Raw genomic sequence first — 26667 nt, forward strand, 5'->3', positions numbered from 1 at the left:
ATATCAATCTCTGTGAATGACAGGAATTTTTCATTGGGTAGTTATACATTTTATTTCATATTTTTTTATTTAGGGTGTTATTTTTATTCACTGATTGCTAAATAAACAGACTGAACTTATATATACTTAACTTAACTTGGACTTAATAAGACTTAACTTATAAGTAGTATTTAACATTTTTTAGAACCAGGGGGTTCAACTACAGGCGGTCCATGGAGAAGATATATATGTATAATTCAAGTGAACACTACATACTGATTTGATAAGCATAATATAATGTTAAAATGTTTAGTGTTTTTAATAAAAAGGTGGTCCTATTATATTATAGTGGAAAGCTATTTTTATACGTTGTCCCAATTTTTATTGTCATCATAATCATAAGCATCATCGTTATTAATATATGTAATAATGATAATAATACTAAGAACTATTAATATTATTATTAACTTGTTATAAGTTACACACTATTATAAAACTATGTTAAAATTGTCCAGAACCTATACTGCTAATCTTTATAAGTATTTTTTCTGGATTTTTTTCTTGAACCTTTGATTTTCTTTATATTACAAGAACAAATTTGTGCACTTTAGACGCACTAGATAAAATAGAACTAGAAAACAGATAGCAAAATATAATTTAAGTATTTTCACAGCTGGAATGGGACAAAGGAAGAAATTAAATAAATTAAAAAACAGTTAAAAATATATTTTTTCCCGTTAATGTGTTTGAATGTGTCGCATGAATCCACTAACAAACGTTTTATCAGTTTATCTGTGGTAACTTGTGTTGTGAGGTGGATTTGGCGCTGCGTGCTGCTCTGCGCGTGGCCGAGCTCCTCAGTCTGAGGCGCGTGAATGCACTAGTACATAGGCATTATCTTCATTTCAGTTTCATCGGCAATTTACAGAATGCGGAGGTGAAAACGGACGGTCTCGCCGATCGAGGCGCAAATCCTTGACGCTTATATGCTGGTATTACACCAGTTAGTATTATTTTTCTCATCTGAAAGCTGTTCCTGGGCGAGAATCACGCATGCATTCAAACAGAGGATTATCGCGGAGGAACTGCCTCGAAACCATGAGCTGCAGTTGGGGGACGGAGCTGTGGGTGAGTACAGCCGCGAGACTGAGGCGAATGCATCTGCAAGATATCAAGCAATATAGTGCACGAAATGTTTAGGATCTCCATTAGTAACATGCATATGCCCATTATGACAGATACATAGCCCACATCACCACCCATTTTACAGTGATGGAGACGGCAAATTCCAACTACTGTTACGGAAATCTTTCATTTAGCACCAAATGTTTTGCATGCACGTCCAAATATGTGAATGCAAGCAAATACATGGTCTCTAAAGCTCGTTTAAGCAATTATTAGCCGTCAGCATTGACTAAATACCCTGGATGGCAATAATCTCAGGCTAATGCTGTCCTTAACCACATGCGAGTGAATGGGGCTGGAGCAGGTGCACAGGTTTTCCCATGCATGTCCTTTTTTCAGCTTTGATGTTGCAATGTGTATGTAGTCATGTAATAGTGTAATACTGTTGCACTGCACTTCTAATAAGATTTTAAATATGTAATAGTTTCAAGACTGTCCATTGTTGGCTGTAACATCATGCAACCTTAACCTAGTAACAGCACCATAATGTAGGATAAAATTTTTAAGGTTGTGTAGCCTGTGGTTAAACATCTGGGCTGGTATACAAAAAGTTTAGACTTTGCAAGCTTCTATTTAATCTTAATTTGTTGTAATATGTGTAGAAGTGACCAGGGAAGTGGGAAAATGTAAGATCAGCAGTTTAACCAATTAGAAATAAAATATCATCTTACATGGCCACCTCCCTCGTCAGGTGACAGTAGAAGCTTGTAAGCCTTTGTAAAATATTATGAGGGTAATATTTTACAAGGATTTATAGGAATAAAACCAAGTTTATAATATGATTTGTGGTCATGTTAATGGATGTTTAGTGACAGAACTTGTATAATCTGAATCAGCAAGTCTTCATTTAATTAAATTAAAAGCCTTCCGTCATCATATTTAATATATATATATATCATGATTGGTATGGGATGGTATAAACGCTACTTGAACAACCACACTAAATTACAGCATTCATTCATTAGCAGTTATGATAACAATGATTCTTGTACTGTAGTTGACAATAATTTAAGTTTAATGAAAAGTTTTTTTTTTTTAAATACTTTAATTTGACATCTTAACTGTATTAAAGTTTAAGACAAAGTTACAGACAATGCAAATGTTGCTGACTGCGGATACATTGTTAATTGACTAATAATAAGTAATAGACTGATCATTATTGAAAAAGACTATTTAAATGGTCAAATGCTCTAAAAGCTATATTATGGATGCCACAGGAGATTCAGATCAATATGTTTTGTAACAGTAACCTAGTGGTTAATAGGTTTCAAAACAAGTTAAATGCTCTGTGATGGATGAAGTTTGTACTGTGTATATAGCGATAAGCATTAGGCATGTTTCGGCTGGAGGGCCATCGGTGCTGAATAATGGATCTGACACGTTGCCAATCTCCAAAAATACTGCAGACTCATGAAATTATATTGGATGGCTTTGATTCTGAGGGTTTTTTGATATATCTCCTTTGGGCCCTCTTTCACAGTTATATCAAATCCATCAAGGAAAAATCTATAATTTTTATCTCCTAAAGTGTTCTGTTGGCACTCTACCTTCATTGCAATTTCATATTTTGTCAATGTTATATGAACGTGATAAGCTCTAAATGGATGTTTTTCTGTCTTTTGCAGGATCAGTTTGATAATTTAGAGAAACACACTCAGTGGGGCATTGAGTTTTTGGAACGCTACACCAAGTTTGTGAAGGAACGGTCAGAAATAGAACTGAGCTATGCTAAACAGATAAGGTAAGATAAAGACAGATTTGATAAGGTAATGTTATCATGAATTAGATGCCAGTTTTTGATGTCAGTTGAAGTTGTCTATACTAGTGCTTTATGCAGCCCAGACTGTTTTAAAAGCAGCTTCACAGTAATAAACAGAAAAGTAATGTTAATGTTTCAAAATGCATCAGTTCTGAAACAGCTTCAATTTGACAAAAGTGTCATTATTTACCTCAATTCAGATTCAGTGTTGATTCACTTCAGTTCATTGACTGTGAATGTTGCATCAATTATGAAACAGCTTCAGATAACAATAGTGTTATTATCCAGCTCGATTCAGTTCATATTATTTAAATAATATTATAATATTTTAAACAATAATTTTCTGAATGTAATAAAATCTACATAAATAATAGAATTTCGTAGAGGTGTAACCACAGTAATTGTATATATTATAATAATTTTTGGGTGAAAAAAAAAAAGGAATGAACCATGTTGTAATTGCTATTTTTGAATAATCCAGTGAATTAAATACTATTTTTCATCCTCACAGATTTGTGTATCACTGTATCGCCGAGTACTTAACTGTCAGTAATGTATCAGTTTAATGTATAAGAAGCATCCAAATATTCAAAAAGACGGTGTTTTATGAGGGCAAGGTATTATGTCATTGAGAACAAACATAAAACGGGTCACATGTCCGGCGTGTATTACCATGGATACTGGGTTTCCATGGCTCTGACCCACATTCTGTTATCTACCACTGATTCCGTCATATTTCTTGCTTGCTGCATTTTGGAAGTTTATTAAGCAGCAGTTTCCTCTGGAGATGTTGACCCTGAGGACACCGGATGATTTACCAGCATCATCTGCGCTCCCGCTCAAAGAAACCTCAGCGTTTATAATAATAATAATAAACCCCACAGCTGGAGCTCAACAAACAGGCCCTTTCTGTTTGTATTTTCTGATCACATAAGAGAAAATCCTCTTTTCGGAGCTGTTCGCTCAATCCGTGCATTGTTGTTATTTCTAAGAACTGTGTCAGACTGTATTTTGCTCTCAAGAAAGAGTCTTTAATTCACAACATCTCCCAGAGGCTTTTTGTTGGTGTTGTTGTTCCGATCGCAGCCATGGGTGAAAGATTTATTAAGTGCTAAGCACATGTTAGCAGATAAACGGCATTGACATGGATCTGTCTGACCAGAGAATAATAGTCCTTTAAAAATCACTGGGTTGGGTTATTCTAATGAGGATTTATTTATGGCTTTATCAACCTTTTTCCTATTTGCCGTTGCGTATTGACGCATAGGGCGGCCCATTTAGGCTGATCGCGGGGAAACTAGCAAACAATAAAGCAACTGCATTGGTGTGGTCTTGTCAAGAAACTGCAAGATGGTGATCTGCCTAGCAACACGTCAGACTCCTGGGAGGTACCGTTGGGTGTGTGCGGAGAGAGGGAGAGATAGAGTGAAGGAAAGCTGCAGGAAAAGGCATCGAGGGGGCGGCACCATCAGCATGCGCTCTGACCATCGTAATTGATTTTAAGCCATTTATAGGTCCTCTTGAAATTAATCACATGATATTCATGTATAAAGCAATGGTTTTCTCAGTTTCACTGTGTCAGTTTTCGTCTTCCTGTACTCAGTTTTCTATTCTGATTGACAAAGATCAGGCTCATGAATCGGACGCCTTGTTCAGTGGGACGATACGATTATTCTGATGGTGACAATATTAGCTTTTGTTTGCACTGCACCATTAGATCTTATTTGTCTCATTCAAATTATTGGGAAACATAGACACCTTTGAAATGAGTGAAATGTCTTGGTTTGCTTTGTTTTTTTTTGTTGGGAGAAATGCTTGCTTAATTGATGTTTTTTTTTTATGTTAGAGTAACTATTTATTAATTCCTATTTAAATATGCAATTTATGCACCACTACTTAGCAAACGTAATTGCAAAAATACTCTCTCTATCTGCCATTGTTTGAACAAACCGATAAAATTCACACCATTGGTTCAGCCAATGTTGTGCTGGTCAATCAAACATAATTTACATATTACTTGTTTATAGTTGCTTTATAGAATAAAGTGTTTTAACATTTTAACAAAGTGTCTTATCTTTCTTCCTTTAGGAATCTGTCTAAGAAGTACCAGCTCAAGAAGAACTCTAAAGAGGAGGAGGAATTCAAGTGAGTGAGAACAGTTTGGCATATATAAATCATACACGTGTATTTTGATATCTTAATGTAGCCGTTAACTAATGATGTTTCAAATTTACCTACACAAAACAGTTCGTCTTACTACTGTTCAACAAGGTTACATTTATTTGATCAAAAATGCAGTAAAACATGAATATAGTGAAGTATTACTACAATTTAAAGTACATTTTAAAATATATTAACATATGAAACAATTTATTTTTGTGATGCAAAACCAAATTTTCATCAGCATTACTTCAGTCTCTAGTGTCACGCAATTCTTCAGAAATTATTCAAATATGCTGATGTACTGCACGAGAAACATTTCTCATTATTATCATCATCCGTGTTGTTGATATTAATTTTATGCACACTTGCTGAAGATAAAATATTAATTTCTAACCCAATCTTACCCAATCTTTTGACTGGTAATGTATATACTAGTGCTAGAAAATGATTAATCACATCCAAAAGTTTTGTGTGTACTGTTTATGTATAATATATGTTTATGTATGTTTATATATATATATATATATATTTATATTTACATGTATATATTTATATGCATGTAATTTATATTATATATATATATATATATATATATATATATATATATATAGTACAGACCAAAAGTTTGGAAACATTACTATTTTTAATGTTTTTGAAAGAAGTTTCTTCTGCTCATCAAGCCTGCATTTATTTGATAAAAAAATACAGGAAAAAATGTAATATTGTGATATATTATTACAATTTAAAATAATTGTTTTTAAATTTATTATACTTTATACTTTTATACTTTATATCATTTATTTCTGTGATGCAATGCTGAATTTTTAGGATCATTATCACATGATCCTTTAGAAATCATTCTAATATGATGATTCATTATCAAAGTTGGAAACAGTTCTGCTGCTTAATATTTTTTCAGAACATGTGATACTTTTTTAGGATACTTTGATGAATAAAAAGTAAAAAAAAAAAAAGAAAAAAAAAAGTGATGTTTTAAAAATATAAATATTTTGTAATACAACCCGAATTCCGGAAAAGTTGGGACGTTTTTTAAATTTTAATAAAATGAAAACTAAAAGACTTTCAAATCACATGAGCCAATATTTTATTCACAATAGAACATAGATAACATAGCAAATGTTTAAACTGAGAAAGTTTACAATTTTATGCACAAAATGAGCTCATTTCAATTTTGATTTCTGCTACAGGTCTCAAAATAGTTGGGACGGGGCATGTTTACCATGGTGTAGCATCTCCTTTTCTTTTCAAAACAGTTTGAAGACGTCTGGGCATTGAGGCTATGAGTTGCTGGAGTTTTGCTGTTGGAATTTGGTCCCATTCTTGCCTTATATAGATTTCCAGCTGCTGAAGAGTTCGTGGTCGTCTTTGACGTATTTTTCGTTTAATGATGCGCCAAATGTTCTCTATAGGTGAAAGATCTGGACTGCAGGCAGGCCAGGTTAGCACCCGGACTCTTCTACGACGAAGCCATGCTGTTGTTATAGCTGCAGTATGTGGTTTTGCATTGTCCTGCTGAAATAAACAAGGCCTTCCCTGAAATAGACGATGTTTGGAGGGAAGCATATGTTGCTCTAAAACCTTTATATACCTTTCAGCATTCACAGAGCCTTCCAAAACATGCAAGCTGCCCATACCGTATGCACTTATGCACCCCCATACCATCAGAGATGCTGGCTTTTGAACTGAACGCTGATAACATGCTGGAAGGTCTCCCTCCTCTTTAGCCCGGAGGACACGGCGTCCGTGATTTCCAACAAGAATGTCAAATTTGGACTCGTCTGACCATAAAACACTATTCCACTTTGAAATAGTCCATTTTAAATGAGCCTTGGCCCACAGGACACGACGGCGCTTCTGGACCATGTTCACATATGGCTTCCTTTTTGCATGATAGAGCTTTAGTTGGCATCTGCTGATGGCACGGCGGATTGTGTTTACCGACAGTGGTTTCTGAAAGTATTCCTGGGCCCATTTAGTAATGTCATTGAAACAATCATGCCGATGAGTGATGCAGTGTCGTCTGAGAGCCCGAAGACCACGGGCATCCAATAAAGGTCTCCGGCCTTGTCCCTTACGCACAGAGATTTCTCCAGTTTCTCTGAATCTTTTGATGATGTTATGCACTGTAGATGATGAGATTTGCAAAGCCTTTGCAATTTGACGTTGAGGAACATTGTTTTTAAAGTTTTCCACAATTTTTTTACGCAGTCTTTCACAGATTGGAGAGCCTCTGCCCATCTTTACTTCTGAGAGACTCTGCTTCTCTAAGACAAAGCTTTTATAGCTAATCATGTTACAGACCTGATATCAATTAACTTAATTAATCACTAGATGTTCTCCCAGCTGAATCTTTTCAAAACTGCTTGCTTTTTTAGCCATTTGTTGCCCCCGTGCCAACTTTTTTGAGACCTGTAGCAGGCATTAAATTTTAAATGAGCTAATTAAGTGGATAAAAGTGTAAAATTTCTCAGTTTAAACATTTGCTACGTTATCTATGTTCTATTGTGAATAAAATATTGGCTCATGTGATTTGAAATTCCTTTAGTTTTCATTTTATTAAAATTTAAAAAACGTCCCAACTTTTCCGGAATTCGGGTTGTAACAATATACACTACTGGTCAGTAATTTGGGGTCAGTAATTTTTTTTTCTTTCTTCTTTTTAAATAAAATCAATACTTTTATTCAGCAAGGATGTGTTAAATTGATAAAAAGTGATAGTAAAGAAAATATATTATTAGAATATATATTATTAGAATTTTTTTTTATTTTGAATAAATGCAGTTCTTTTTAACCTTTTATTCATTAAATATATTCGACAGCAGAACTGTTTCCAACACTCATATATATATAAAATTATAACATATTTTCCTTAAATATATATTCATGTGTGTATTTATATATACATAATAAATATACACAAACGAAAACTTTTATTTTGTACTCTCGATTAAACATTTGACAGCACTAGTATATACACAAATTTGTTTTTGTTTAGATAAAAATCAAATCAAAGTTGTTTGATTTAATTAAGTTAATTTTAAGGATCTATTGTGTGAAAAAAAAAATTTCAGTTATTCAGTTTCCCAAAAAGTATTTAGACACTTAAGCCAGACTTGCTTGAATGCAAAATATCAAACTTAAAAATAACACTTTTCAGATAAATCTTTCCCAAAATGAAACTGTTGATGTTATGAGTTGGCACCAGTTGGGTAAAAGTGTCATTCAGACATTTTGAATGTAACTCAAAGAGATAGTTCGCCCAAAAATTAAAATACTGTCATTAATTACTCACCCTCAAGTTGTTCCAAACCCATAAGACCTACCTTCATCTTTGGAACACAAATTAAGATATTTTAATGAAATCAGAGAGCTCTTTGACCCTTCAATAGACAGCAAGGGTACTACCACGATCAAGGTCCATAAATGTAGTAAGGACATCAGTAAAATAGTCCACGTGACATCAGTAGTTCAACTTTAATTTTACGAAGCTAGAAGAATACTTTTTGTATTGCGCGCAAACTTCCACTTCATGTAAACAACAAATGCGCATTGCGCTGCTGTTTACATCTACAAGGACATGCGTCAGCACAATGCGTATGCATTGTTTACACGAAGCAGAAGTGCGCATACGTCATGATACTCTCCACAATGGAGGCGTGACACCTCAGACTGGATGAGGAGGAGAAGAATTGTTGAATAAAGTTATTTATTTTTTCTTTGCACACAAAAAGTATTCTTGTTGCTTCGAAAAATTACGGTTGAACTTATTATGGGAGGGTCAAAGAGCTCTCGGATTTCATAAAAAATATTTTTGGGTGAACTATCCCTTTAAAGTACCAAAATTTTCATATTTATATATTTTGTCATTATATCGGCCAGTACTGATATCAACACCAGTATCAGCCATTGAAAATCCTGACCACTATTGTGTTGATTTTGCTTTTGAATTTATTTCATTTTTCTAAGCAAGCAAGAAAAACTACTTTTTCCCACATCTATAATGTCTCATCTTGCTTTTTTTGTCATGTATTAACGTTTTCACATTTGCCATCAGGTACTCCACATGTAGAGCATTTCTTATGACTTTAAATGAGCTGAACGACTACGCGGGTCAACACGAGGTCATCGCCGAAAACCTGTCCACTCAGATAATCGCAGAGTTGAGCCGCTACACTCAAGAACTGAAGGCTGAACGGAAATCGGTACGAACATGTCTTTTCCACACTTTCACTATCATGACGATAACCAAAAACTTCTGCTCTCAGCTTTCTAGAGATCATTTAAAAGACATTATCTTCTCAAAAAAGGATCAAATCCCTCGATAACGTAAATCGCACGTTAAGAACGCGTGTGAAACCACAAAAAGAATACCTACTCTGCTCTCAAGCACAGCGCTCACCTGTTACAAATCCAGGTATAATCTTATAGGAATATGGTATTATTTTGTTTCTGAGTTCTCCCAGCTCCGTGGAATGAAGCCAGAACCAATGTGGGTCATGTATATTCAGGTCAGAGGAGTTTGAGAAGGTCGCCCTCCCCCGCTCTCGGCCTCTATTGTCTAAAGGTTCTCGCCCGGCGGGTTCAGGAGGCCTCTGTCTGAAGCTGCTGGCTGGAAGTAATATGACAGTGGAGTAAAACACCACCACGCTCGAGCTGAGGGAGGCTTCTTTCTCCTCCGACCTCCGTTGATGCATTTTGTCTGTCTTTTGTGTTCAAATGTCACGCCGAGAGAAAGTGCTCTTTATGTATTTTTCATAAAGAGAGTTGTGGTATGCCGAGAGTGGGTAGACACAAGCGAACGCCTCCTGTGCTGGGATGTCAGTGACGTGTACGCTAATGAGAGCCCCTAAATAAATGATTTGTGTTCCAGTGAGGAACTCTGCAGCTAATTAACATTTATTGTACATGAGTACGTCTTTGCTTCCGTAATTGAATTCTTTATGGAATAACGAGGGATTTGGATTCAGCAATAGCTCTGGAATATAATTTTTCTAGCAGCTGCTGTCTGTCTTGATTGTCTCACATTTCATTTAATCAGCTAAGATTGCAATTAAATGTCTTTTCAGAGGGATATTTTAAAAGGACATGTCAGTAACACAATAAGAAGTCAAACTGTGATAATTGTCATGACTCTGCAAGAACCGAAATAGAATTTCTTCATCCGAAATGGAGTGCCTTAATGGTTAAAAATAGTCTCTCATGGTTTGTTTCCAGTATAAACAGCCAAATATTTAACAGCAATGTTGAAAAAGTATTTTTAAATATTAATAATAAACACACAAATCTCTTTTACCACCAAGAAATGCAGTTAATTAATGGTTTAAATATGCAAAACCTTTTTTATTTTTTACTTTCTAAAATATATAAACTAGTTCCACAAAAATATTAAGCAGTACAGCTATTTTGAACATCAATAATAGTAAGAAATGTGTCTTGAGCAGCAAATCAGTATATCAGAATGATTTCTAAAGGATCATATGACAAGACTCGAGGAATGATGTTAAAAATTCCGATTTGCAACACAGGAATAAATTAAATGGTAAAATATATACAAATTTTACAGTATCACTATATTTGCATCATATAAATGCGTGCTTGGTGAGCAAAAGAGATTTAAGAGAAATACCGAACTTTTGAACAGTAGTGTTCTAAATTTTAGATCTATTTCTTGTCTTTACTTTCCTCAAGCATTTCCATGATGGCCGCAGAGCGCAACAATACATTGAGAATTCCTGGAAGCAGCTGGAATCGGTGAGTCAGTTTAACTGAACAGAACATATAGTGTGAATAATCACATTTTCCTGATACTGGCCTCTCTTTCGTCACCTGTCAAAGATATGAGCTAGAACTAGGCAGCCTTGTACAATAAACACTTGCGTGAAATGAGCCACAGGTGCCTGTAAAAGACAAGTGACTGTTACAAGTTTTTTGTCTCTTTCAGAGTAAGAGAAGATTTGAGCGAGACTGTAAGGAAGCAGATCGTGCTCAGCATTACTTTGATAAGATGGACGCTGATATTAACGTGACTAAAGCAGATGTGGAAAAGGTATGGATCACGCGTGTGCATGAGAAGAGACAGATCCTATCACAAACCCTTCACTCTCCATGACTGCTTTCATCCTTTTCTGTGAGTCTGTGTGGATGATACCTCTTTGGAAAGGGGCGGTGGTGACTGCTGCTGATAACCAATGTCGAGTTCAACTTTCCTCACAACTTATACCTCACCTGCTCCTACTGTGCAGTACCTTCCCAGTATTGCAGAAAATTCGCTTTTTTTATTATTCAAATGGAAGTGGGACAGTAAGCCCCTCAAAAATCTGTGATTATATTGGTACCTGCTAATGTTGATTTTTTTTTTTCCATTGGGGTGATTAGACAGATGTTTAAAACAGATCATATATCATAGATTTTTTTATTCAAACAAACCAAATAATTTCCAGTTCAATTCCAGGTTTTTTAAAATGCAAAAAGTATACTATCGTTTCTATTGAAATATGTAAACAAAATTATAAACTGGAGCTTTAGTACGAACATCAGGGCTGAATTTAATTAATAAAATACGCAACATTTGAGAATATTGAGATTAATGTAAAGCACTTTGAGTGCCTAGAAAAGCGCTATATAAATGTAATTAATTATTATTATTACTTACAATTTATTAAGCCATCTAAAAATGCAATAATTATAAATACTTAAAAAATCTAAAAATACAATTTCTGAATCATATAAATTAGGAGATTAATATTTAAATGTTCATTAATGAAAGTAATAAGCTCATACACGGCAAAAACAAAGGTAGCTTTGACAATAGGAAACAAAGACAACTAATATGGCAGCAGCCATTTGTTTTGAATCTAAGGCCAAATGAACAGATTTGGATTTGGTTTTGCCCATGTGTAGATGTCTTCTTAAGTACCTTCTGTTATTAGTGTGTCTGTGACACTAATCGACTCTGTCTTTGTTTTTTAACATGTCTTAAAGCGGTGTTCTCTCAAGGTAGGTTTGATCCAAGAGTCGTCTTTGTCGGTGGGGAGTTTGTTAACTTGTTCGGTGTATTACCCATATCAGCAAAGAGTGTTTGTCGTAATTTTGGTTGTTTTTCGTTGTTAGCTTTTGTCACGTTCACGTCTATGCTTGCAGCGAATCTTTCCTGTATTCACCATGTACAAATGTACAGAATAAGACTTGTCATGGAAAACGTTAAAATGCATTACGTTTGCGAAAATGGCCTACGTTGTAAGGGTTACAGCGGAGACTGATTTCACAAAATCAATAGCTATTACCGCACAATTTACTGTCAACCACAAAAAGTCCTGAGTCTGAGAGTCTGTGCACACTGTCTGGTTCATGTACATGCAGTTGTTTCTGTAAGGTGGCCCCAAAAAGCATTTTGACACTTAAAAATCTATGAATTTCATTGGATTAAATTAAGTGGCAGAAGCACACTTTTCAAATAAAGATTTCAGTTAATTGAGTTTTAAATAATTAATTATAGATAGGTTGTTCACAATTATTAAAAAAATATGTGGTTGTATAATTTTACTGGAGCATGTTCCTAATTAATGTGTTGAACCATGTCTATGGCTACTTGAGGAGAACTTTAAATTTGTTTAAAAAAGCACCAAAAATGGTTTATTAAGTAAAGTTAGTTCTGAGAAAAGGTCTTAACTATTTTGGATATGCAAATTGAATTTATATTTTGTGTTTAATGCAATGATGTTCACAAATTTATGCGGTTTACTTAAGTGTCCAAATGCTTTTTTGGTCTGTTGTTTGTGTTTAGTTAGTATGCATGATGAATGGATGTCTGGTGCAATTAATTTGGACCATTTTGTCTTTTGTTTTGGAACAATGTTGAACATTCATTGTCATTTTTGTGTGTGTATGGGTGTTTGTTTTCTCACACACTGTTGGTACACTACCATGTTCCTCTTGTCAAAGTCTTCTTCATCGATACACACTACCATACTTCTCATACTATTTGTTTTTATGTAATAGAGTACCCAACCTACATTACCATATATAGTGTGCCATATACAATCAGAGCACAATAACTGAGATATCCCACAATGCATTGCATTCAACTTGACCTTCCATTTCTACAGAGCCGGCACATGAATGGACAAAAAAATATTTATTGTGATGTCATTTTAGTAAATCGTTGTTCTAATCTGTTTTCTCGCTTTGATTTAATTAAACGTAAATAGCACAACATGTCTACTGTTTACTAAAACATGGGAACGAATTTAAAATTGTCACTTTTTTTTAACAAACCATATTACAGATGCCTTGTCAGAGTTTAGTTGAACCGCGGTGCAAGTGCATGCATGGTACGGTTCGATTTTTTACTGAGAACTAGGGCTGCACGATTGTGAACAAAATCATAATTGTCGATTATTCCCTTGAAATTGTAATCGCGATTATTAATAACGATCATCACAATTTACATTGAATGATGTTTATACTATTGTTCGATGCAACTGCATTCTTTAAATTAAATTATTAAATTATAAAAAAGTAAAAATATGAATGGTATTATAATGTTATAATAAAACTAAAATAATGGGGAAAACCCTTTGTTTGTAACACCCTTAAGATAACAAAATGCATCTTAAGCACGCAGTATAACATAAGTAGACTCACAAGTTAACACAAGTTAATTGCCTCTTTGAACGATAACATAATGTTGGCATCCATAATTGTAATCGCGATTAGAAATTCGAAACAGTATTTATCGAATAAATGCATATTTATAAGTGTAAATATTTATGTAACTGCCTCATAGCTAGACAGTCATAGTCGTAGCTAGTCAGGTTAGTCATAGACAATACAGTACATCACCATTTTGTGATTAAAGCATCATTTGACAATTTATTCTGCTTACAGTATATAAACAAATGTACTAACACCACCATATATCAGTTCAGCAGTAAAATAACTGACGACCTTGTTGCTGGATAAGGCACATTTTGTTTCCATGTATTGTTGAGTGGACACTTACTAAACATTGTATAAAGTCTATTATTTACATCTCATACTCATATCTGAATGAAATTCTCTGCTGAAAACCATTCACATATCAGATAAATTATATAAGATACTATGACTCACAAATCTGCTTAATAAATTATTGAAAAACATTGGTTCAGTTGTGTTATTTTCCCTGAGTACATCATTTGATTATATTTCTGTGTTTGGTTTGTGATGTTTGCGTTGTTTGTCCTCTCTGACTCTTGCACAGAGTGTGTAGATCACTGACTGTATCGATCTGAAGTTGACACCAGGCTACGCTTATATCTTTCTGTAATCTGCTAATTGACTCTCAGTGTTTGTTCACTTGTGTCGTGTCATAAAGGTGATCGTTTTATTTGTCAGTCCTTGCCCTTTATGTTCTGAAATGATCTTGATGTCTTTTGCCTTGTCTGTGTCTGTGATTTCTGTCTATCTAGGCGAAACAGCAAGCTCACATGAGGCATCAGATAGCAGAGGACAGTAAAAACGAGTACCTGACCTACCTGCAGAAGTTCAACAAGGACCAACATGAGCACTACTACACGCTTATACCACATATCTTTCAGGTGAGAGTCTCTCTCGATCATAGTAAAATATTCTAATCTTGATAAATTACAAATATGTTCCTTTTTTATACCAGATTGACCATACTGAGTGTTCATAATGTGGTCAAAATGTGTCTTGCAGAGGATACAGGAGATGGAGGAGAGGCGGGTGGGCAGGGTGAGGGAGAGCATGCGGGTGTACACCGAGGTCGAGCGCAAAGTATTGCCCATCGTCAGCAAGTGCCTGGACGGCATGACCAAGGCAGCTGAATCCATCGAGCCTAAAATGGTACGTTAAGTGCTAGGACTCCTTTGTGCTGAAAATGCACTATGGTTCTGGATTACATAGCCATCTGTTGATCAGCCTACTGCTGGAAAATCCTATTCTGCCAAAATCTTTTATAAAGCCATAAAATACTTCTCTTTTTTTTATCAGAGTGGATGAGAATAAAGGTTCTTGTTAAAAAAAATGTTTTTTGTTTAACAGTCCACAGTCAGTGATCATCTGAGCTCATTAACTAATGACACTTTTGAGTTCCATCAATCCATCAAAAAGGCATGCAGATCAGTCTTAAACACAGATTATTACTTAAATCTGAATTGTAATATCTGTGCTATTAATTCTTCCTCTCCATAAAAATCAGCAGTTCCTAAAAAGCTGTAATAATTTATTTGGTTTGTCCAAGTCCTTTTTATACATTTCCGTTCAAAATGTGGGGTTAGTAAAATTTTATGTTTTTTTTAAATAATTTTATACTCTGCATTTGCTTGATCAAAAGTACAGTAATACTGCAAAATATTACTACAATTTAAAATAACATTTCCGTTTTTAATACAACCCGAATTCCGGAAAAGTTGGGACGTTTTTTAAATTTTAATAAAATGAAAACTAAAGGAATTTCAAATCACCTGAGCCAATATTTTATTCACAATAGAACATAGATAACGTAGCAAATGTTTAAACTGAGAAATTTTACACTTTTATCCACTTAATTAGCTCATTTAAAATTTAATGCCTGCTACAGGTCTCAAAAAAGTTGGCACGGGGGCAACAAATGGCTAAAAAAGCAAACAGTTTTGAAAAGATTCAGCTGGGAGAACATCTAGTGATTAATTAAGTTAATTGATATCAGGTCTGTAACATGATTAGCTATAAAAGCTTTGTCTTAGAGAAGCAGAGTCTCTCAGAAGTAAAGATGGGCAGAGGCTCTCCAATCTGTGAAAGACTGCGTAAAAAAATTGTGGAAAACTTTAAAAACAATGTTCCTCAACATCAAATTGCAAAGGCTTTGCAAATATCATCATCTACAGTGCATAACATCATCAAAAGATTCAGAGAAACTGGAGAAATCTCTGTGCGTAAGGGACAAGGCCGGAGACCTTTATTGGATGCACGTGGTCTTCGGGCTCTCAGACGACACTGCATCACTCATCGGCATGATTGTGTCAATGACATTACTAAATGGGCCCAGGAATACTTTCAGAAACCACTGTCGGTAAACACAATCCGCCGTGCCATCAGCAGATGCCAACTAAAGCTCTATCATGCAAAAAGGAAGCCATATGTGAACATGGTCCAGAAGCGCCGTCGTGTCCTGTGGGCCAAGGCTCATTTAAAATTGACTATTTCAAAGTGGAATAGTGTTTTATGGTCAGACGAGTCCAAATTTGACATTCTTGTTGGAAATCACGGACGCCGTGTCCTCCGGGCTAAAGAGGAGGGAGACCTTCCAGCATGTTATCAGCGTTCAGTTCAAAAGCCAGCATCTCTGATGGTATGGGGGTGCATAAGTGCATACGGTATGGGCAGCTTGCATGTTTTGGAAGGCTCTGTGAATGCTGAAAGGTATATAAAGGTTTTAGAGCAACATATGCTTCCCTCCAAACAACGTCGATTTCAGGGAAGGCCTTGTTTATTTCAGCAGGACAATGCTAAACCACATACTGCAGCTATAACAACAGCATGGCTTCATCGTAGAAGAGTCCGGGTGCTAACCTGGCCTGCCTGCAGTCCAGATCTTTCACCTATAGAGAACATTTGGCGCATCATTAAACGAAAAATACGTCAAAGACGACCACGAACTCTTCAGCAGCTGGAAATCTATATAAGGCAAGAATGGGACCAAATTCCAACAGCAAAACTCCAGCAACTCATAGCCTCAATGCCCAGACGTCTTCAAACTGTTTTGAAAAGAAAGGGAGATGCTACACCACGGTAAACATGCCCCGTCCCAACTATTTTGAGACCTGTAGCAGAAATCAAAATTGAAATGAGCTCATTTTGTGCATAAAATTGTAAACTTTCTCAGTTTAAACATTTGCTATGTTATCTATGTTCTATTGTGAATAAAATATTGGCTCATGTGATTTGAAAGTCTTTTAGTTTTCATTTTATTAAAATTTAAAAAACGTCCCAACTTTTCCGGAATTCGGGTTGTATATATTAAAATGTAATTTATTCCTGTGATGCAAAGTTGAATTTTCAGCATCATTACTCCAGCCTTTAGTGTCACATGATCCTTCAGAAATCATTCTAATATGATGATTCAGTGCTCAAGAAGAATTCTTATTATCATCAGTTGTGCTGCTTAATATTTTTCTAGAAACCATGATATATTTTATTCAGGATTCTTTGATGCATAGGAAGTTTATTTTAAACAAATCTTTTGTAACGTTATAAATCTCTTTACGATCATTTATGATAATTTTAATGCATCCTTTCTGAATAAATGTGATAATAAAAATAAAAAAACTCCAAATCTTTTGAACGGTGGTATATTTAATTTTTTGAAAAAGTGAAAAATTAAAAAAGGAAGAGGAAATAAGTGGGAAAATAATACAAATTCAATGCAATGTTTTACTGATGCACTGCATCACAGATAGGGCTATGATTTTTATGTTATGGTTTTCCAGCTGCAGGGTGAATTAACTTTTCCAAATGAAACCAGCAGATGAATAATATACCAGTTCAAAATGCTGACTAGTGGTGATCGTCATGGAGCGATGTCGTTCAGGTTACCATCAATGATTTACAGCTGCAGGGGATCTCTGGTAGCCAACGGGGGGCGGATGTGCATGTTGTTTATCTCATCTGCTAAATCCTGATCCAGCGCTCATGTGGCCATCGCCATCCTGTCCAAATATGGCAGATGGGGAGTCTAATTTCCACCGCAGCACTAATTGACTCATACGAGCTGGGTTTTGCAGCAGATTTCAAGTGGCTTAGCAACAAAGACTTAAGCCTCTCTGTGGCTTCTGGACTGTGTGTGTGTGTGCTTTCAGAGATAGTGTGCTGGCCATATGAGGTGAACCGCCATAAAAACATTAAACTGTAGAAAAGCATTTGTTTTCATAGTAGGGTTATGGATGCCATATATACATATACATATATATATATATATATATATATATATATATATATATATATATATATATTCTAAAAATAGTTTCTTGTTCTGACCTGAACAGCAGCAGTGGGATTAGCTGGAGGGGATTTGCAGCAATCTTATTTCTATAGTGGCTGTGCATTTTATTGTCTGTAGTTCATGATTGCTGCGATTATGATGTCAGTTTGTTGGTTGGGTCTGAATTTCCACACTAAATTAAGTGCTTTTTAACTAGTCGAATAAAATTGTTATTTTTTATAAATATTTAGAATATAGTAATATTATTAATTAAATAATTTTTGAACTGTTCGGTACGAGGCTTTCGGTTCTTTGTGCATTACAAATTACGAACGATTCGTTGGACTTATCCTATTACATTTGGAAAATAAAACAGCTTAAAGTGTGTGAAATATGATGTTCTCAGTGCCACTGCGCTCAACAAGGCAGCCCAAATGACATAACAGGCAACATGATGTCTGTTCCGCCATAACCTCCCCATGCTGGGGTGCGTCGAAAAATATTGACGATAGCCAGAGATATTGTCAAAAACATCAACTGTTGGCGATATTACGATATTTGGCATTTCCAATTAATGTAGGCCTGTTACATTCTTATTTTTATTAGGCCTATTATTATTATTACAGTGAAGTTACTTTTATTAGGCCTGTTAAATTAAAATTACAATTAATTTGCCCAGCAGTAATTACCAAATAACTGACGTGCTGCGAGGATAATAAACGATTAGGCTATTTCAAACACCGACTTTCAAAAACAACCTGTTCAACACAAAATATATAGGGGAATATTATATATATTATAGGGGTTCGCCATGTCAAGTAAAAAAAATGTCAACTTTTACACGCAGCACCACTTATCAATGTCAGTTCAGAAACAGTGGACCAATCAGAAGACCCCGGAGGCAGGGCAAGCTTTTGTTTACATTAGCACGTTGTTATGTCTACTGTTTTATTTGATGGAAACATGGGGAGGAGGCATTTTGCGCTGCACTTAATTATAATTATAAAAAAAATTGTAAAATAAAAAATAATTATAGCTTATTCAAATGTATCTTGTAAAAGGTGTAAATTACAATTAACACAATGTGCTAAGTGACATCTATCTTACATACAACGGTTTGTGTCAGTAAATAGAGTTAACTAATTTGGGTTGAGGTTTCATCCTAAAAAGCCTGACTTTTTTTATTGCTGTTTTTAATCTCAGGACAGTAAGCAAGTTGTAGAATCATACAAGTCGGGCTTTGAGCCGCCGGGTGATGTGGAGTTTGAGGACTACAGCGTGTCGATGAAGAGGGCGGTGTCAGAATCCAGCTTCCTGAACGCACGCGGAGAGAGCAGACGCCGGAGCAGGAGCAAACTGTGGCCTTTACTCAAGAGAAATAAGGTATAGGATCAGACGGATCACCTGGTTAGGTCACAAATAAGCAAATAAAAGGACAAAAATCGACACTATTTATTAATATCCATACTATTTATATTCAAGTAGTTTTATTACTATTACAGAGTGTTTGCTGTGGTTATTTTATGCAGCTAGTTTCATGCAGCTTGTTATGGAATCTTGTAGTTTTGATGATATAATTGACTATCTGTTTATGCATTAGGAAAGCAGTTGTTTTAATAGTCCAACTGTATTTACGCTTGTAAATATTAAGACAGGATAGCAAATTGCACGTATAGGACGGGTCTGTGGAATGTATGTACACCTGATTAAATAATAAATAACCACATAAAAGAAGAGAAAACGATGTTGCTCATTCATAGCTCAGATTTAATGTCCAAATATAAATCATGTTATTTATATTCAAGTACTTTTATTGCTATTAAGGAGTGTTTACAATGGCAGTTTCATGCAGCTTGTAATGGGGTCTTGTTATTCTGATGATTATGAAGATTAATAATCTGTTTTATATGTTAGTGATTGTTTTGATGGCACCAGTCTTAAACCTGGAAATACTAAGATTGGAAGTAGTTTTTCAAAAATAAAACTGACATTCATTCCCTTTAATAAAGTTTGCAATGAGTTTGTTGTAATGCAAGGATTTCTCAACATTTTCATTGCCCTTGAAGTTTTGTCTCTCCTCATCTTCTCTCTTTCTGTCTTCCTCCATTCCATTTCTCAATGTGCTCCATCACACCTTCATCTGTAGCTTATGTCTTTGTTAGCATCGCCCCGCCAGCCCCCTCCCCCTCCCCCCACATCCCCGTCCCCGGACGGCCTCCTCAACGGCCCCCAGTCCCCACAACAACACAAGGAGCCGCTCAGCCAGCGCCTCAACGACTTCATGGGCACCAAACACAAAATGCACTGCCTGCGAAGCCTGAAACGTGGGGTGAGTTCACGAGCCACCACGTCACCTTGCTGTCTTTCATGTGGATCTGATTGGACAACTCGAAAGGATAAAGCTCTTATCAGCTCAGTTTGGTTCTAAAGTGATGTGTGGATGTGTAACATTTCTTGTTTTCATGCTTTTTATCCACACCATCCTAAACAGATCTGTTTTAACAGCTACATTACTATGTGTATTAACCATTTCCCCTAACACGTCTTTCTTCTCTTAACATTCACAGCTTTCTCTAAAGCTGGTAAGTCTGACTTGCTATAAAATCCACAAGACTTTGGCTTTAACTATTTCCATAATAAATATTTAAGACATTTTATTTTATTTTAATTTGACAATTTTTCCAGTTTCAATGCTTGTAGAAAAATACATTTTAAATATAAGTAAATAAGGGAATTAATTGGCAATGAAGCCAATTTACCATTTTTTGAATCTAATATGTCTATCTAATAGGTTATATATTATTAATTGAATGTTTTAAATGCAATATTTGACTCTGTCTGTGTTTGATTTGTTCTTTTTCACTCTCAACTTTCTGTCTGTCTGCAGGGAACAGGCCAGGAGGACTACAGTCATCTGCCCCCTGAGCAGAGGAGGAAGAAACTACAAGCCAAGCTCAATGACATAAACAAGGACATCCAGAAAGAGATGGATCAGAGGTAAATCATCCAGCAGCTGCCATGCTGGTAATAGTATCAACCTTTATTTCTGCCAAATACTTGCACCAAACTGTTAATACCACATACTACAGCTCAAAGGTTTGGAGTCAGTAATCATTTTTTAAAAGAAATTAATACCTTTATTTAGCAAGGATAACTTAAATTGATCCAAAGTGACAGTAAATGCAGTTCATATGCACATGCCTCTTGTTTTCACTAACTCTACTTCTTGTAATTGTTTGCAGGGACGCCCTGACTAAAATGAAAGATGTTTACATTAAGAATCCTCACTTGGGGGATCCAGACAGTATAGATCCACGGTTAGAAGAAATCACACAAAGCTTGGAAAAAATGCAGCTTGAGGCACAAAAATTTGAGGTGAGGCCCCCACAAATTCAGTCTTCAGATATCTTCAAAAGTTGGTTTAAAATATGGATTAATAATGAAAGTGAAGTATGATAGTTGATCATTAATGATTACAAGCTAACAGAAGGATCTGTTGGATGTCTCTTTTCAGGGCTGGTTGACGGAGGTGGAGAGGAAGCTACTCGAAAAGGGATCCGAGTCTCAGAGAAGACAGAGCGGTCATTTTGACTCGCAGGGCAACACGCCTCTTACAAACAACTATGGTCAAAACCGAGAGAGGTACTTCAGTCCCTAGATAGCAGGGCTACCAAACATGATGTGCTGAATATGACTGACACTGTTACATGTCTTTAAAGGGCTCATGTTCAAAATGACTGCGGATGCATCTCTGAACTTTTTGACATTAGCAAAACTTACATTACTAACATTACCAGTGGACTTAGTCAAAAAACAAACTCGTGTTTAATCCTATTAATACATAATCTTATTTTGATAACCTCATATGAGAGGGTCTAACATTAACTGTATAATCTGACTATAACGTCAAAGTTAATTTAGTCTGTTTTACGTATTGCATGTCTTCTGCACATAGTCCGGATGGCAGCTACACGGAAGACCCCAGCACAGAGACCACCATGCAGTTCAAATCTCGCAGTACTGAGTTCGATGACGAATTTGACGACGAGGAGCCTTTACCCACCATTGGAACATGCAAAGCACTTTATCCATTTGAAGGTAACAGAAAACATGAACTGGATCTTGTTCCAGAAAAAAAATTCGTTAAAAAAATTATGTCCGGAATTTATGAAAGTTAAATGGCTCTGTAGCATATTTGCAATTCTTGGGATAATAAATTCAAATTATACGTTTTCGGTCTACTAAACTGAAATGCTTTTTTCTTTTTTGCTTGTTTTTTTTTTCTTTTTAATTTACAAAACTAATTTGACGTATTAAGTGTCTCTAAGTTTTTTACTGGTGCTAAATTTATGAAGAAAATGTATTATGGATAAATGGCAAAAATAGACAAAATTGAAAGCTGAAAATAAATAAATGAATAAAAAAAATATAAACAAATTAAAATTGTAAACAATTGAACTAAAAATGAAATAATTAGTTTTTTAAAACAAAAATAACAAAAAATGAGTAAAAATCACATTTTTACAGTATTATTATTTTTACAGTCGTTTAGGATGAAAGTAAGTACCGTATTTTCCGGACTATAAGTCACACTTTTTGACTTAGTTGAAACAGTTGATGTTTTTGACAATATCTCTGGCTATCGTCAATATTTTTCGACGCACCCCAGCAAGGGGAGGTTATGGCGGAACAGACATCATGTTGCCTGTTATGTCATTTGGGCTGCCTTGTTGAGCGCAGTGGCACTGAGAACATCATATTTCACACACTTTAAGCTGTTTTATTTTCCAAATGTAATAGGATAAGTCCAACGAATCGTTCGTAATTTGTAATGCACAAAGAACCGAAAGCCTCGTACCGAACAGTTCAAAAATTATTTAATTAATAATATTACTATATTCTAAATATTTATAAAAAATAACAATTTTATTCGACTAGTTAAAAAGCACTTAATTTAGTGTGGAAATTCAGACCCAACCAACAAACTGACATCATAATCGCAGCAATCATGAACTACAGACAATAAAATGCACAGCCACTATAGAAATAAGATTGCTGCAAATCCCCTCCAGCTAACGACTTATACTCAGGTGCAACTTATAGTCTAAAAAATACAGTACTAAATTAATAAATGTACTCAACATTAACTAAAAAACAAAGTCAGATTTGGTATAAGACAAGGCTGTAGGGCTGTCAATTTTTTTTTAATTTAGAATATTCATTGAATTTCAAATATAAATCCACCTTTGAATGCAAAAATGTTGCATTTAAATTTTAAGTGTGCGTCAGACAGCTAATGATGATGAAGTTGTCATTGCAATTTAATGTTTTTTTTGAACCTATCCAGTTGAACCCACTAGATGTGAAGCTGCTACGTTGTTCATTCAAAATATTGCGGATAAAGAGAACTTCAATACATAGAAAATGATGTTAGCATCAAAACTGAAACCAAGCCATTCACACAGAATGCATATTTATCGCATTTTCTAGAGGGACATCTATCACCGTTGCACTCGCATCTCGCACAAGAGAGACGCATGTTTAGAAAAAACATGTCTCGAGACTTTATGGCAGTTTTTCTCTATCCCACTGCATCTCGTGTTTTGAAATGAAAACGTACAATTTGTGATTGGTTTTCGGTCCATTGTGTTATACTATACATACATACATGATGCTGTTATGTTTCTAATTGTTGAAGCAACTTAATTATATATGATTTATAAACATTATTTTAAACATGCACGAAAGGAAGTAAAAATTAGTAATATTTTGCTCGATGCGCCCTCTTGTGGCCTCAAGAGAGAAGCTAAAAGCCCCCCCCCCCCCCCATTTAGATTTTCAGCCATTTTGACAGCCCTGATATAATAATAAAAGTTATAATAAAAATAATCATAATTTTTTAAAACCCACATTGCCAGTTTTTGTGTCTGTAGGTCAGAACGAAGGTACCATATCTATGGCCGAGAGTGAGATGTTATATGTAATCGAGGAGGATAAGGGTGACGGTTGGACCCGAGTCCGCAGAAACGAGGACGAGGAAGGATACGTGCCCACATCCTACATCAAACTCTTTTTGGACATGAATGCCAAAGGTGCTAAGACATACATATAATCCCACATCACTAAAGACCCAGAACGCTGTTTAACTACAGTAAGGCATCATGAAAACGTTAACAGAGGAAGCAGACAGTAGCGCTCTTCCTGTTTACAAGATCAAGATGCCAAGTGTCATTTCTCTCTTTTGGTCCTTGTTTACGTTTTTTAATTATTGCTCCCTTAGACCTTATCAGTGTTAAACAAGTTCTGCATCCTTAAGGGTACAGTGAATTAGGGAATAAAGACAAGGTGCTGTGTCATTTTGATATATATGATGGAAATGGATGTTTTACCAACATATCATGTTCATATTTATCATTATAGCTTGGTTAGCTTTATGGAGGTTTTCTGCAATAACCAAGATATGTAGATACTCATGTTCATGTTTTTAATGATCTACAAGCAATCAGATACTTTTAGATTAAGAATGAAATGATTAGAAAATGTCAAAAGCAAATATTCTAAAACCTTCTGGCAATAAAAAGTAATCTCTTACTAACATTTTTGACCTTAAAGCTACAGAATAAGTAGCAATCCTGCATTTTAAATATAGTCAAATGTGTTTTTAATTATAATAATTTTTTAAGACTTTAAAAATCTTTTGCCTTTGAGAGATGGAATAGAATATTTCTCAGGTATGTTTACTTTGGTCTACATCCTTGAACCTCAAAAAATCCTGAATAAACAGGATTTGTTTTCTTTCCCCACATTTAATTTCAATGCATATCATTAAATGTGAAGAGATTAAGTAATTAATGCATGCATCTTTGAGACTTCTGCTAGCTTTGCATTTACTGCTGTAAAAAAAAAAAGATCAACTTTAGAAGTAAAAAAATATACTGATGAACCCATAGTTAACGCGATGCCTTTCAGTGTAGTGAGCACTGAAGCAATAATTCAAAAGATGCATGTTATTCACACACTGACCAGCATGGAAAACTAACAGTTAACGTGAAGTTAAATAAAAAAATGTCCAGGTGGTCATCGCAGTGTGTATTAGAAAAGCTTACAGCAGGAATACCGCTCTATATGCATGCTATAAAACCAGACAGGCTATTTATTGCTGCTTATCAGATTCATAATTTGTCAATAGCTTTATCAGCAGCTGTTAAATATGCTTGATAGTGTCGCGAGCTAAATAAATGAAGAATTTTGTATGGTTTTATACTGTCCCTGTCTTTAATTCTCACTTCATAGTGGGGCTGCGCTCTGACATTGAGCTTCCGTGGTTTACTGAATGTTTTTAACCCATTACTGTCTGTGAATCAACGATTGTACAGGAGTTCTTGTGCAACATCTCTAACATGTCTTGTGTGATTTTTTTTTTTTTTTTTATTCTTTTTTGCTTTTTGTTTCTGTTCCTTTCTTTGCAGATCCCTAAAAGTGTTTGGCTGGCACAGGAGTGGCAGGGCAAGCGTCCTTGTGTGAAAAGTCCTCCTCTTGTAACTCTAAATGGAGGACTAACTGAAAGGATATTCCATTTTTAATGCAACCACTTACACTGAACCCTCTCGTCTGCCATAAGAATGCAAACTGATCTTTTTTTTCATGACTAGCGTGCTGATTATTTGCAAAAGCTTGCTTCTCGTATGGACCTAGAGTATTTAGCCTTGTGCCGTAGCTGCTTGCCATCAGAGCCGAGCCTTTAGGTTTGTTTGCTGAGACACAGAGTAAGTGCCGTGTTCATGTCTTGTTATTGCCTGGCTTGCTTCAGAGCCAAGAGGAGGTTCTCATGAAGACATTAGACTTAATGAATATTTGTCAGTGCAGACTGTTCAGTTATGTGAAAAATGGGACTCATTTTATACATCATAGGCTAGCAGTTTATTTTATTTTTTTCAGTTATTATCACAGTGTTTGCAAGGCAGCAGTGTATTTATCCTGCTTTTATTCTTCTTCCTTTCACATAGATTAGTTTATTGAAATGTAAAATTAAGCTTTTTTTTGCTATGATTATGATTATGTTTAAGTCAGGGATGGACGTACCAAAAGGCTTGTCTTTTTGCAATTAGGTATGCTATTGTTCAAAAGATTGGGGTCGGTAAGATTGAAAAACAAATAAAAAGTAATAATTTATTCAGCAAGCATTAAAAGCAATGCTTTGAATTGATGATAGGCGACAGTAAAGATGAAATAGAAATGTTTTAAAAATCTCAATTTTAAATAAATGTTGTGCTTTTGTAATTCAAAGAATCCTGAGTGTAAAAATATACCATGGTTTTCACAAATATTTATTAATAATAATTTAATATAATAATAAATGTTTCTCAAGCAGCAAATCAGCATATTAGAATGATTCCTGAAAGAACATGGGACACTGAAAACTGTAATGATGCTGAAAATTCAGTTTTGCATCATAGGAATAAATTACATTTAAAAATACACACACACACACACACACACACACACACACACACAAAAAGTCTTAAAAATTGTAATAATATTTCACAATATTACTGTTTTTTTTATCAAATAATCCAGGCTTTGAAAGCATATAGACTTT

The 26667-nt window shown here is 35.1% G+C and overlaps 1 protein-coding gene across 7 annotated transcripts; it reads left to right on the forward strand.

The window, feature by feature from the left end:
* Positions 1-709: 709 nt before the first annotated feature.
* LOC132098014 (formin-binding protein 1-like) lies at positions 710-26566 on the forward strand. 7 transcript variants are annotated; one of them, XM_059504094.1, is made up of 18 exons: positions 714-1107; positions 2790-2905; positions 5012-5068; positions 9162-9309; positions 10796-10858; positions 11049-11153; positions 12089-12103; positions 14557-14685; positions 14807-14953; positions 19272-19451; positions 20215-20397; positions 20636-20650; positions 20956-21065; positions 21311-21443; positions 21583-21710; positions 22024-22166; positions 24002-24160; positions 25538-26566. In XM_059504094.1, the coding sequence occupies exons 1-18, from the start codon at positions 1033-1035 to the stop codon at positions 25543-25545; spliced, it is 1914 nt and encodes a 637-aa protein (XP_059360077.1). In that variant the 5' UTR covers positions 714-1032; the 3' UTR covers positions 25546-26566. The 7 variants fall into 7 exon arrangements, with proteins under 7 accessions (XP_059360079.1, XP_059360080.1, XP_059360081.1 ...); XM_059504093.1 differs by having other exon boundaries at positions 712-1107; positions 24002-26566; XM_059504096.1 differs by lacking the exon at positions 20636-20650 and having other exon boundaries at positions 710-1107; positions 24002-26566.
* Positions 26567-26667: the final 101 nt, after the last annotated feature.

Source organism: Carassius carassius, chromosome 21 (assembly GCF_963082965.1).
Source record: "Carassius carassius chromosome 21, fCarCar2.1, whole genome shotgun sequence".
Taxonomy (NCBI): Eukaryota; Metazoa; Chordata; class Actinopteri; order Cypriniformes; family Cyprinidae; genus Carassius; species Carassius carassius.